At 28.6% G+C, this 14045-nt stretch overlaps 4 protein-coding genes across 4 annotated transcripts; 1 reads left to right on the top strand and 3 right to left on the bottom strand.

The window, feature by feature from the left end:
* Nucleotides 1-585: 585 nt before the first annotated feature.
* Nucleotides 586-4203, bottom strand: LOC128956195 (GTP-binding protein 4-like). Its single transcript, XM_054301879.1, has 7 exons — nucleotides 3736-4203; nucleotides 3388-3491; nucleotides 2350-3139; nucleotides 1726-2151; nucleotides 1433-1504; nucleotides 1074-1208; nucleotides 586-859 (listed from the first exon to the last, which is right to left on the bottom strand). The coding sequence occupies exons 1-7, from the start codon at nucleotides 3952-3954 to the stop codon at nucleotides 707-709; spliced, it is 1899 nt and encodes a 632-aa protein (XP_054157854.1). The 5' UTR covers nucleotides 3955-4203; the 3' UTR covers nucleotides 586-706.
* A 495-nt stretch (nucleotides 4204-4698) lies between these two features.
* Nucleotides 4699-5575, bottom strand: LOC128955594 (endonuclease V-like). The gene is made up of 2 exons (XM_054301267.1): nucleotides 5143-5575; nucleotides 4699-5072 (listed from the first exon to the last, which is right to left on the bottom strand). Exons 1-2 carry the CDS (start codon nucleotides 5519-5521, stop codon nucleotides 4699-4701), a joined length of 753 nt encoding a protein of 250 aa, XP_054157242.1. The 5' UTR covers nucleotides 5522-5575.
* LOC128955335 (elongator complex protein 6-like) lies at nucleotides 5540-6281 on the bottom strand. The gene has a single exon (XM_054301000.1). The coding sequence runs from the start codon at nucleotides 6258-6260 to the stop codon at nucleotides 5577-5579; it is 684 nt and encodes a 227-aa protein (XP_054156975.1). The 5' UTR covers nucleotides 6261-6281; the 3' UTR covers nucleotides 5540-5576.
* Nucleotides 6282-6512: 231 nt separating this feature from the next.
* LOC128955340 (uncharacterized) lies at nucleotides 6513-8055 on the top strand. Its single transcript, XM_054301005.1, has 2 exons — nucleotides 6513-7779; nucleotides 7851-8055. Exons 1-2 carry the CDS (start codon nucleotides 6656-6658, stop codon nucleotides 8020-8022), a joined length of 1296 nt encoding a protein of 431 aa, XP_054156980.1. The 5' UTR covers nucleotides 6513-6655; the 3' UTR covers nucleotides 8023-8055.
* The last annotated feature ends 5990 nt before the right edge of the window (nucleotides 8056-14045 follow it).

Below are 14045 nucleotides of genomic sequence, written 5' to 3'. Positions count from 1 at the left end.
TTTAATATTATCAACAATAATAATAATACTATTATTATTATTAGTAAATATGTTAATAAAATAATAATAAAAACAATGTATATATCGATACCAATACATGTGGTATCAGTTGTGTGACTAATACTCTACTGATGGCAAACACAACACTTGCAAACTCACTGAACATATACTGTATTATAATAGTTGTTAGCAAATAACTAGTTGTGCGCAAACAATAGATAACTTTTTAATTTTTACTGGTTTTACTGCCAAACCAAACCGAAATAATAATATTATACAGTATTCAGATTTTTTAACAATGTAATTTTGTTGTTTCATACAATAGATTAAATAAACTTTTTTAAATCAATTTTTTTTGTATAATTAAAAATTAAATAAATTGCAAAAATTTATAGCTATTTATTTGTTACCAAAATTACCCGAACCGTCATTTCATAAATAGTTTTCCATTCTAACGTCAAATGCAATATTTATTATTTAATAAAAACTTTTACTAGAAATAAATTACGTTATAATATTGTAGTCAATGGTTAGTTTAAGGGATAAAATAATGCAACAAAAAACAATCATTAAATAAATTTGATTATTATTTACAACAATTTTTTTAATTACTAAAATCATTTATAAATTAAAATATATAATCAATAATTTTTACAATAAATTCAATAATATGTATACAATAATAAAACAATTATTTTTTAATTGTTTATCGTCTCTGAGTTTTTCCAAGTTTTCGTTTACCGGCGAACAAGTGCTTGGGTTTGACATTCAATATCTTGCGGTCGGCCTCTCCTTTGCGGGCGTTTCTATTCATCGGTCTCTGAGACTTCTTGGCCATAAAGCGTACCTTTTTCTTCATCTGTACAGCAAATAAATTAAATAAATAAAAATCAATTAATAAAAAGTTGACAAAAATAAAAATAAAATTTAAATTAATAAAAAAAATAGCGTTCATTTGGTTAAAAAGCTCAAGTGTTATTCATCAGATCCAATGGTAAGACAGGGATAACTATATTGTAATCATTACGCAAATCCAATCTATTGATACAAAACAAAAAATAGTCGACAATTACCTTAACATCTTTAACGCCAGTTTCGTCGCGCGGTATCCTTGAGCTGCTCCTTACGCGGCCCTCACTGTCTTCGCGCATACGCTTAACAGGTCTCGATGGACGGTCATCTTCGACAGCTTCGTCAAAGTGTAGATCCTGTTTATCACAGACAACAAATCATACCAATTAATATCAAATAATTATCAAAATTAATCAATTAATTAAACAATCAATAATAAATCAATCAATCAGAGAGGTGCATTGGCCATTATCTTTCCGATAGTCGGTCATCGAGTTTTTAAAAAACTCATAAGAGTTGGTGGATATCTCTCATCATTTCGATATACTTTGATAAACCATAGATCAAAACAATTGCTCACCTCTTCATCGCTGTCCATAGTGACGCCCAGTCCACGCATTTGACTGCGAAGTCCGCTAACACTACGTTCTCTCTGTTTGAATGTCACAAATGAAAAAAAATCATTTATATAATTACAAAAATATGGTAATTGAAGAAACATTTAAAGAAAAATTTGTCTGCAATTTGAATCTCAGGAGCAGAACTGAATCAACAGAATTTGTTCTGAAAGTTTTGGTTTTTGGTAAGAAGTATTCATCATTTGATTGCAAGACAACAACAAAATAAGTCATAAAAATAAATAATGAGACAAACCTTTCGTGGATTTCTCGGTAATTGCGGTTTATTTGTATTATTCATTCGCTGTTCAACTTTCATAACGGCTTTGCGGTCTCTAATCTTTTTGGCTAAACTTCTCATCTCTTTTGTCGCCTCGTCTTCCGATTCGTCGTCGATATCATAAAAGCCAGCATTAATGCGTTCCTCTTCTTCTCGTTCCAATGCATCCAACTTTTCGAGTATATCAGAGTCAACAAAGTCGGCGATGTTGTGTCCCTCCCATATCTCGGGAATTGTGTCAAACTTCTGATCGCCATCGATATCATAGTTCTTCTTCAGGTCTAATATATAGTCATCGCCCAACTCTTCTTCAATATGTCGTTCAAGTTTCTTCTTGGGTTTGTCCGCATCCATTGCCTGTCGCTTATGTAGTACGGCTTCTGGTATACAAGGAGGTCGTTCCTGAAAATTATAGATACAAACAATTAGTTTTTTTGAAAAAAAATCTATTGTCACTAAACTGCAAGTCGTATATCAATTAAGTAATCAGAAAGTGAATAATAGGTTATCTTCATAATGAAAATAAGTGTTGGATCTCATTATCATCACATAAGAAACAGTTAACAGCAGTAATGATAGCAACAAAACAATGTCACACACCTTATCATCTCTTGGTATGGGAAGCGCCACATGAAGTCTACTCAAAAGGCTGTCCGTCTTTTTCGACTTCACTTTGGACTCGACTCTGTGTGCAAGCAATAGATCGCAAGACTCGTTTCGCAGTTCACAGACACCATCACCGGTAACAGTACTCATTTGGTGGACATAAACATTGTTTTCTTTCAACTCATCAAACAATCGTTGCTTATCATCGGGCAGATCATCAATCTTAAGTATATCTATCTTATTCACCACAACTACAATCGGTTTATTGGTGAACAACGGCTTGATATTATTGAATAGTGTAAACTGTTCATCAATGCTATGTCCACATTGTTCAGACAAATCCATTACATAGACAATACAAGCCCTGAGATGAGCTAATGCGGTGATCGACTGCATCTCAATAGTATTTCTCTCTTCAAGTGAGTGGTCAAGAATACCGGGAGTGTCAATAACCTGCCAGCGCAGGTACTTATAGTCGGTGTGTCCGACATACAGCGATTTTGTGGTAAAAGCGTACGGCTGTACCTCGACATCGGCTCTGGTAATCTTATTGATAAAACTAGATTTACCAACATTGGGAAAACCGCAGATCAATAGCGTACGAGTGTTCGGGTCTATAGACGGCAATCGAGACAAATGCTGTCTAACCTGTTCCAAGTACTCTAGATTCTGCTTCTGGCGCTTCATAATAGTGGCCATACGACCCAAAGCGGCCCGTTTCAATTGTTTGCACCGGTATAACGAGTCGGCATACTTCAGGAGCCGTACATAGTCGCGGGCTATACTGTAATAGAAAAAATGTATTAATGTTGACTGAACCGACACATAGGTTGGATTAAACATGTGTTGGCTAATTATCATTAAAAAAATTTCATTCATTTCGCATAGTAACGGGGTTTAAATTGCTATATGTCCGCAATTAAACACGTAAAATATGCCAATAGCTAACTGGTCATTGATTTAGACCCTAAACTTAAACGCAACTGCCAGACACGTGGCTACCACACCATGATATCAAACTATAGGACTTACTTATCGACAATGTGTTTGCATGTGTTTAACTGACCCAAAGCCAGCTTATAATGATCTCTATCGTAGAGGACATTCATCAGATCGGAAAAGAAGGGATGGATCTCCTAATAATAAGACATAAAAAATTCATTTTAATGTATGAGTCAAACATTTTTCACTAAACAAGAGATCAGATTCAATGAAAAATCAAAAAATCATTTGCTTTTGCACTACTGTTTGGCCAAACAGATCCATCAATTAAATCATTAAATAATTTATTGAATAATCTGATGAATAGACAGTGAGTGCCGTTCAGTAGATATGCAAATCAATGGTACAACGGAAGTGACGGGTAGTCATCAACATTACCTCCATTTTGGGAAACTCTTGGATAATTGATTCCAGTTTGTCGTGAAAGTTCTGTTGAGTGTACTTCACTTTTCTCATATAAAACGATCGGATCCGCGATATCTTGTAGTGTTTGTGGACAACAGTCGGCGTTTTTCTTTGCGTTTTCGATAAGACAATATCGATAAAGTCTTTAGTGGTGGGAACCACTGTTATACTCTTGAAATTATAGCGAGACATTGTGTCCACTATTGATTACCGATTGACTATCAAATATAATTAACAATTTAGTGGTTAAACCACTAAACTTTAAGACTAATTGAGACCAAAGTGATAGCAAATGACCACAAGATATGCTATCCTTTTATAAATTCAATGCTTTAATGATAGCAATGCTTTGCGAGAGAGAGACACGTGTTTTCACAGTCAGTGCTTTATATACTACAGAGTCTGCCATTAAATAACTCTATAATTTAAAAACAGGATATTATATCAATAACGACATCTGTATTGAGTTTGTATTAAAATATTATTTTAAAAAATTATTTTGAAGTCAAAAGTTTTGAAAACTTTTTTAAATAAAAATATGAATAATTTTTTTTTTTAATTATTGCTTTATAAATAAATTGTAAAATATAAAAAATAGTTAAAATTTGTTTGTTTATTATAATTATTTTTTAACGGTGGGTGTGATATACCTTTAACCCACTTTTGTCTGTTATCTTATAACTAAATTCACATTCAGTCCTTTATATAAAAAAAATTAAATATATTTTTAAGTATTGCTTAAATGTGTTTAAATATTATAATTGATTGAAATTTGAATTTATAATTAGGTAATATATTTATTGTTTCATTGATAATATACAGCTAAATGTATTTTTTTAGACAAATTTGAAAGTATTTGAAAGTATAAAATTAATTGTAATAAAAGTTTAATTTTTCTCATAATTTTGAATAATAGATAAAATTTAGTAAAATTTTTTATTTATTAATTTGCTGTCTGGAAATAATATCCGCCCGACGGATGGGTTCGGGAACTCTATAGAGACAACACTTGAGTACCACTTGAATGGCCGTCTCTAACGATACTTTATGTCCGATCGATACATAAACAGGATTTTTGCAATCATTGCGAGTCTTAAGAGCCACTCCTATGACTTCATCGCCGGAACTGTTTTTGATATCAAACTGATCGCCAATTTTCTGTAAACTTAATATCCGTCTCTTGTGTTCATCTTTGACAGATTGGTCAACAAAACTCATGTAATACGGATTTTTAGCCACACCTATGACAGCAGTATCGGTAAGTACACCAAAATGTGAGGCCAAACCAAACTTTCGCGGATGTAGTAAACCTTAAGTCCGATGAAGAAAAAAAACAAACTAAAAACCATTGAATGTTTTTGAAATAAACTTTTCACTTACCGTTACCATCGATGAGCCAAATCTTTGGCAATAGTTTTGGTTGATTTTGTTTCAAAGTTTCATATTCTTTGACTAAAAATTCAATTTCACGAAATGCCAGAAATCCTGCGATATATTGATTGGTTAGTCGTATAATTGAATTGTTTTCGTAGACAATAGCGAACTGATTGTTGGCATCCAATACAACACACGACACACAACCTAAACAACTGTCGGTCTTCGAGTACGAGATGTCTAAACCTGCGATCAAATCACAACTATTCAAATCAGACATCCAGTCATCGCTGTCTTGTGTTATCACTTTCTCACTCAACTCTATCTGTATTTTCATAAACTCTTCAGTCAAGTCCTCAATAGTTTTATTATAATTTTCAGACATTTTATTTTTATTCAATTTAAGCACAAAACGAATAATTTTTTTTTTTTTAAAAACTTTAATAAAGTTGTGAACCAATTGTCATAAGTTTGACACTTCTGTCTGTTATCTTATAATTAAATTCTTTGTTATGATTTTCGCCTCTTTTGTAGACACGAAGACATCCACTAACTAATGGTGAATAACCCGCCGATTGTTTGTCAGTTTGACACCAAATATCGCACTTATAAGCCAAAGACACGACAAAACGGTTCACTTCTTCGTCGTCCTCTTCAGTCGGATAATGCGATCCAATGGCCAGAAGAATGTCTCGTTCGTGACAATCGACTCTTAACTTGTGGACCAACTTATATATGGAGAGGAAGTCGACGCCCAATACAAAGAAATGACTCAAATCGTCGATTAAAACAACACTTTTGGCCGACAATAGAGATAATTGTTGATCCAATTGGTCGACAAATGTCTTAAAATTGAATTCTTCGTCTTTAGCTAACAAATCAATTATACGGATCTGTTGTCTATCGACAAGTTGTGTGACATTAATGGCCAGTTTGGCGGCGATATTGCGATAATGTTGCCAACTATTTGCCGCCACTATCACTAACACTTGTTCACCTTTTTTGACTGTCGAGTGTAACAATTGGTTAAAGAAAAAATCTCCGCCAGAGATGTGATCACGACTTGTGTGTAGAAGAAAGTCATTTGAAGACAAATCAAGTGTTGACACGAAGTCTGAAGTCATAATAATTGACTAAAAAATTATTGTTTTTTTATAATTTATTTATCAATAAATCTATTTTTATTTGTTATTATTATTACCACTGAATGAGGCAATCAATGCTTTTGTCATAAAGTACGTCAACAATGTATTGAATCCCTATTAATAGTAAAGATATCTATTATTATCATATAATTTACGACATATTTTATGACTATTTATACAACACATGTTTGTGTGAATCCTATTATTTTTTTAGTAAACATTTTTGTTGTTTTGTTAATAATAAGTGATCTAATTGTTAGATCCAATGTTTACAATACATTCATATCAAGTGTTTAATTAAATTAATAATAAATATAATATTTATTTGTTATTCATATTAAGTTTTAGCACATATTTCTTGTTTAACTAACACAATGTCCAGCAAAAAGCACAAGAAGTTGAAGAATGAGACCGAAAACCGGACAAAAGTCAAGAAAAAAGACAAACATAGAGACAAAGTTAAAGATAAGACATCAAAGGATAAGAAAAATAAAATAAATTTGAAGACAATAACAACAACAGATAAAACAGTTGATAATGTGATCAGTGATGTCGAAAGCTTACCGAGTGATGTGATCGATGATTTGGTGGACATCAGCGACAATGAAGACTACAAAACAGACAATTGGATAACCGATGAAATCAATAATAATAAGTTAAGTGATGCACCACTTCATCAATTGTTTCCAAGATTACGTTATTTAGCCAAAGACGACATCGAAACAGCCAAACGTAAAGGTATAGAGATTAAGACCGGAATATTCTCCAAACAAGAGAAGAGTATAATGACAGCCAACTGGAATCAGTTCATCAAAGACTTTCCAGTCGACAATCCGTATCTATTTATCGGTGTTTTCAGATATGTTAAAGAGTCGCAAGATATGGATAGCAATGAACGACAAAGAGCTCAACAGATCGCCAAAGTTGGACAGCTTTGGCTTCGTTTGGCTAAAGGATTGCCGAATCGGCCGCTGTGTCTCATCTATAGGCGTGCGTTGCGGATGTTTTCGGGACTGAAAAAGTCGAAAAACTTGACGGATGAGGACAGACAACATATACTTGATATGCATAGCAATGGTATGAAAATTAGTGACATTGCTTACAGAATATTTTGCGAACCAAAGACTGTCACTGAGATTATCCGCAATAATGTCAACACAACGACTGGCGATAAACTGGTAAAGCGCTGGAATGACAGTGAAAATAAACGGTTTATCAAAACAATCAAAGAAGTTATGAAAGAAGACAACATTAATGAGTATAACTATAATGATATTCCTTGGGGTAAAGTGGCGCACAAAATGAAGAACAGATCCATTACTCAGTGTAGAAATCATTTTAAGTCAAGAATTATATATCTAATGTTGAATCCAGACTTCGATGGCATCAAAAACTGGTCACTCTTAGAGACCAAACGTCTTATTTATGGTTTATATAAAGAAAACTATGAAAATGAATGCGATATCGATTGGGATTACTTTAAGGAAAAATTTTCACAGTTTAGTGTTTAATTGTTAATTTTTTTTTGTTTTTTAATTATTGTTTTTTTTTGAATATATATTTTTTTAGTGTCTCTATATTTGGTGAGATTTGTCGTAATTGGCGAACACTTAAGTACACTAATCGCGAGTACCAACTAATGACACACAAACAGAATGTTGAATATCTTTATAATAAATATATCGCAAATAACGATATCGAAGAATTGGAACAGTTCTGGAAAGACAATGTCGACGACTAATTAAGATTCATTTATTTGTCATATGTTTTAATTGATTTATAATAAAACAATATTTTTAATTATATAATACTAATCAATTGTTTTAATTATTTTTTATCAAAGTTATGATATATCATTTTATAAAAAAATATTTAACGAAAAATCATATTTTTAATTGACATTAAAATAGTAGTTTTTGTTTAAATGTTTTTGGATTATAACCTAAAAAGTATAGTTATTGATAATATATTGGTGTCATTATGTTGTATAATAAATACATCATTTAGTGTATGATAACTGTCGATAAAAATACCAAAAATTATTTCAATATTGTTTACGAAAATAATTCAATTATAAGTTGGACAGCTTTGGCTTCGTTTGGCTAAAGGATTGCCGAATCGGTCGCTGTGTCTCATCTATAGGCTTGCGTTGCGGATGTTTTCGGGACTGAAAAAGTCGAAAAACTTGACGGATGAGGACAGACAACATATACTTGATATGCATAGCAATGGTATGAAAATTAGTGACATTGCTTACAGAATATTTGAGTAAAAATATTGTATTTTTCAAGTAGTAAGCTATTGAATTTGATAGTACGTATAATTTTAAATAATTAGTATCAATTAGGGGACCATTAGACAATCTAGTGTTTTGACTATATAGATTTGAATAAAAATATTGGATTTTTATTTTAGTAAGATAGTTAACTCTATTGTACGTATAATTTTAAATAGATAGTATCAGTTAGGGCCCCAGTAGATAGAGTAGTGTTATTGTTCATTAGATTTAAATAAAAATATTGTATTTTTCAAGTAGTAAGCTATTGAATTTGATAGTATGTATAATTTTAAATAATTAGTATCAATTAGGGGACCATTAGACAATCTAGTGTTATTGACTATATAGATTTGAGTAAAAATATTGTATTTTTCAACTAGTAAGCTATTGAATTTGATAGTACGTATAATTTTAAATAGATAGTATCAGTTGGGGCCCCAGTAGATAGAGTAGTGTTATTGTTCATTTAGATTTTAATAAAAATATTGTATTTTTCAAGTAGTAAGCTATTGAATTTGATAGTACGTATAATTTTAAATAATTAGTATCAATTAGGGGACCATTAGACAATCTAGTGTTTTGACTATATAGATTTGAATAAAAATATTGGATTTTTATTTTAGTAAGATAGTTATCTTTATTGTACGTAAAATTTTAAATAGATAGTATCAGTTAGGGCCCCAGTAGATAGAGTAGTGTTATTGTTCATTTAGATTTAAATAAAAATATTGGATTTTTATTTTAGTAAGATAGTTAACTCTATTGTACGTAAAATTTTAAATAGATAGTATCAGTTAGGGCCCCAGTAGATAGAGTAGTGTTATTGTTCATTTAGATTTAAATAAAAATATTGGATTTTTATTTTAGTAAGATAGTTAACTCTATTGTACGTAAAATTTTAAATAGATAGTATCAGTTAGGGCCCCAGTAGATAGAGTAGTGTTATTGTTCATTTAGATTTAAATAAATATATTGGATTTTTATTTTAGTAAGATAGTTAACTCTATTGTACGTATAATTTTAAATAGATAGTATCAGTTAGGGCCCCAGTAGATAGAGTAGTGTTATTGTTCATTAGATTTAAATAAAAATATTGTATTTTTCAAGTAGTAAGCTATTGAATTTGATAGTATGTATAATTTTAAATAATTAGTATCAATTAGGGGACCATTAGACAATCTAGTGTTATTGACTATATAGATTTGAGTAAAAATATTGTATTTTTCAACTAGTAAGCTATTGAATTTGATAGTACGTATAATTTTAAATAGATAGTATCAGTTGGGGCCCCAGTAGATAGAGTAGTGTTATTGTTCATTTAGATTTAAATAAAAATATTGTATTTTTCAAGTAGTAAGCTATTGAATTTGATAGTATGTATAATTTTAAATAATTAGTATCAATTAGGGGACCATTAGACAATCTAGTGTTATTGACTATATAGATTTGAGTAAAAATATTGTATTTTTCAAGTAGTAAGCTATTGAATTTGATAGTACGTATAATTTTAAATAATTAGTATCAATTAGGGGACCATTAGACAATCTAGTGTTTTGACTATATAGATTTGAATAAAAATATTGGATTTTTATTTTAGTAAGATAGTTATCTTTATTGTACGTAAAATTTTAAATAGATAGTATCAGTTAGGGCCCCAGTAGATAGAGTAGTGTTATTGTTCATTTAGATTTAAATAAAAATATTGGATTTTTATTTTAGTAAGATAGTTAACTCTATTGTACGTAAAATTTTAAATAGATAGTATCAGTTAGGGCCCCAGTAGATAGAGTAGTGTTATTGTTCATTTAGATTTAAATAAAAATATTGGATTTTTATTTTAGTAAGATAGTTAACTCTATTGTACGTAAAATTTTAAATAGATAGTATCAGTTAGGGCCCCAGTAGATAGAGTAGTGTTATTGTTCATTTAGATTTAAATAAATATATTGGATTTTTATTTTAGTAAGATAGTTAACTCTATTGTACGTATAATTTTAAATAGATAGTATCAGTTAGGGCCCCAGTAGATAGAGTAGTGTTATTGTTCATTAGATTTAAATAAAAATATTGTATTTTTCAAGTAGTAAGCTATTGAATTTGATAGTATGTATAATTTTAAATAATTAGTATCAATTAGGGGACCATTAGACAATCTAGTGTTATTGACTATATAGATTTGAGTAAAAATATTGTATTTTTCAACTAGTAAGCTATTGAATTTGATAGTACGTATAATTTTAAATAGATAGTATCAGTTGGGGCCCCAGTAGATAGAGTAGTGTTATTGTTCATTTAGATTTTAATAAAAATATTGTATTTTTCAAGTAGTAAGCTATTGAATTTGATAGTACGTATAATTTTAAATAATTAGTATCAATTAGGGGACCATTAGACAATCTAGTGTTTTGACTATATAGATTTGAATAAAAATATTGGATTTTTATTTTAGTAAGATAGTTATCTTTATTGTACGTAAAATTTTAAATAGATAGTATCAGTTAGGGCCCCAGTAGATAGAGTAGTGTTATTGTTCATTTAGATTTAAATAAAAATATTGGATTTTTATTTTAGTAAGATAGTTAACTCTATTGTACGTAAAATTTTAAATAGATAGTATCAGTTAGGGCCCCAGTAGATAGAGTAGTGTTATTGTTCATTTAGATTTAAATAAAAATATTGGATTTTTATTTTAGTAAGATAGTTAACTCTATTGTACGTATAATTTTAAATAGATAGTATCAGTTAGGGCCCCAGTAGATAGAGTAGTGTTATTGTTCATTTAGATTTAAATAAATATATTGGATTTTTATTTTAGTAAGATAGTTATCTTTATTGTACGTAAAATTTTAAATAGATAGTATCAGTTAGGGCCCCAGTAGATAGAGTAGTGTTATTGTTCATTTAGATTTAAATAAAAATATTGGATTTTTATTTTAGTAAGATAGTTAACTCTATTGTACGTAAAATTTTAAATAGATAGTATCAGTTAGGGCCCCAGTAGATAGAGTAGTGTTATTGTTCATTTAGATTTAAATAAAAATATTGGATTTTTATTTTAGTAAGATAGTTAACTCTATTGTACGTAAAATTTTAAATAGATAGTATCAGTTAGGGCCCCAGTAGATAGAGTAGTGTTATTGTTCATTTAGATTTAAATAAATATATTGGATTTTTATTTTAGTAAGATAGTTAACTCTATTGTACGTATAATTTTAAATAGATAGTATCAGTTAGGGCCCCAGTAGATAGAGTAGTGTTATTGTTCATTAGATTTAAATAAAAATATTGTATTTTTCAAGTAGTAAGCTATTGAATTTGATAGTATGTATAATTTTAAATAATTAGTATCAATTAGGGGACCATTAGACAATCTAGTGTTATTGACTATATAGATTTGAGTAAAAATATTGTATTTTTCAACTAGTAAGCTATTGAATTTGATAGTACGTATAATTTTAAATAGATAGTATCAGTTGGGGCCCCAGTAGATAGAGTAGTGTTATTGTTCATTTAGATTTTAATAAAAATATTGTATTTTTCAAGTAGTAAGCTATTGAATTTGATAGTACGTATAATTTTAAATAATTAGTATCAATTAGGGGACCATTAGACAAAGTAGTGTTATTGTTCATTTAGATTTAATTGCCCAATCGTTTGGCAAATAATCAGAAGCCGTTGATAGACATTGATCTACTCAACAATCGGTACAAAAATCTAAACCTGGACATGGTTTATCCGGCCAAAATAACGGTAAAGATTACCGATTTTATACAATATTTATTGATATTTTTACTATTACAAAATATATAAATTTTACAGATATTTAAATAATTTTTTTTTAAAAATAAACCGATGACAGGCGCAGAGGACGTGGTTCAATTGGACCGGGTTTAGACTCAAGATGTCGCACAGTTATTGATCTCATTATCGAGATATTCGACTTTGTCAGACATTGTCTACAGCGAGACAATCCCCAGTATTATGTCAAATATGTTGTAGAAGATATCCTCAATGTCAACCGATTTGTAAACTTCTCGTTATCATATGATTATGAAACCGCTAAATTGCCGGACAAATATGTGGTTTTAGCAATCGAAAGTCAAGTCTAAGATTAATTATAAGATAACAGTTAGAAGTGCCAAAATTATGTCAATTGTTTCACAACTTTATTAGTTTTTTTAATTATTTGTTTTGGGCTTTACTTGAATAAAAATGTCTAAAAATTATTATAAAACTATTGAGGACTTCACTGAAAAGTTTATGAAAATACAGACATCTCGTACTCGAAGACCGACAGTTGTTTAGGTTGTGTGTCGTGTGTTGTATTGGATGCCAACAATCACTTCGCTATTGTCTACGAATAAATAATTTTAGATTTTAACCAATTAGTTTATATAATATATAGATTTGTAATTTTTTAAATAAATAATTTTAGAATTTTACCCATTAGTATATATAATATATAGATTTGTAATTTTTTTAATAAATAATTTTATATTTTTGCGCATTAGTATATATAATATATCGATTTGCAATTTTTAAATAAATAATTTTAGAATTTTACCCATTAGTATATATAATATATCGATTTGTAATTTTTTAAATAAATAATTTTAGATTTTTACCCATTAGTATATATAATATATAGATTTGTAATTTTTTAAATAAATAATTTTAGAATTTTACCCATTAGTATATATAATATATAGATTTGTAATTTTATAAATAAATAATTTTAGATTTTAACCAATTAGTATAGATTTGTAATTTTTTAAATAAATAATTTTAGAATTTTACCCATTAGTATATATAATATATAGATTTGTAATTTTTTTAATAAATAATTTTATATTTTTGCGCATTAGTATATATAATATATCGATTTGCAATTTTTAAATAAATAATTTTAAATAATTAGTATATATAATATATCGATTTGTAATTTTTTAAATAAATAATTTTAGATTTTTACCCATTAGTATATATAATATATAGATTTGTAATTTTTTAAATAAATAATTTTAGAATTTTACCCATTAGTATATATAATATATAGATTTGTAATTTTATAAATAAATAATTTTAGATTTTTACCCATTAGTTTATATAATATATCGATTTGTAATTTTTTTAATAAATAATTTTAGATTTTAACCCATTATCTTATATAATATATAGATTTGTAATTTTTTAATTAAATAATTATAGATTTTTACCCATTAGTTTATATAATATATTTGCCCATATATAAATGTGATCTCTATTATAATAACTTTTAATTTTTGAAAACTATTTGTATTGTTGTTAATGTTATAACTTTAAAAATATTTAGTAAATTTATAGTTTTTTTTCACTAAAATGTTTTAATTTTATTAAAATATTTTAATGATTTTAAGTTTTACATAGATAATGAGATAATTACAGTTTAATGATTTTATTAATAATAATCGATAAAATAAAATATGATTTAAACAAATATATAAATT

This window comes from Oppia nitens, unplaced genomic scaffold, assembly GCF_028296485.1.
Source record: "Oppia nitens isolate AA-2021 unplaced genomic scaffold, nextdenovo-longstitch-racon4-pilon3 scaffold2_pilon_pilon_pilon, whole genome shotgun sequence".
Taxonomy (NCBI): Eukaryota; Metazoa; Arthropoda; class Arachnida; order Sarcoptiformes; family Oppiidae; genus Oppia; species Oppia nitens.
This window is presented reverse-complemented; position numbering and strand designations above follow the sequence as displayed.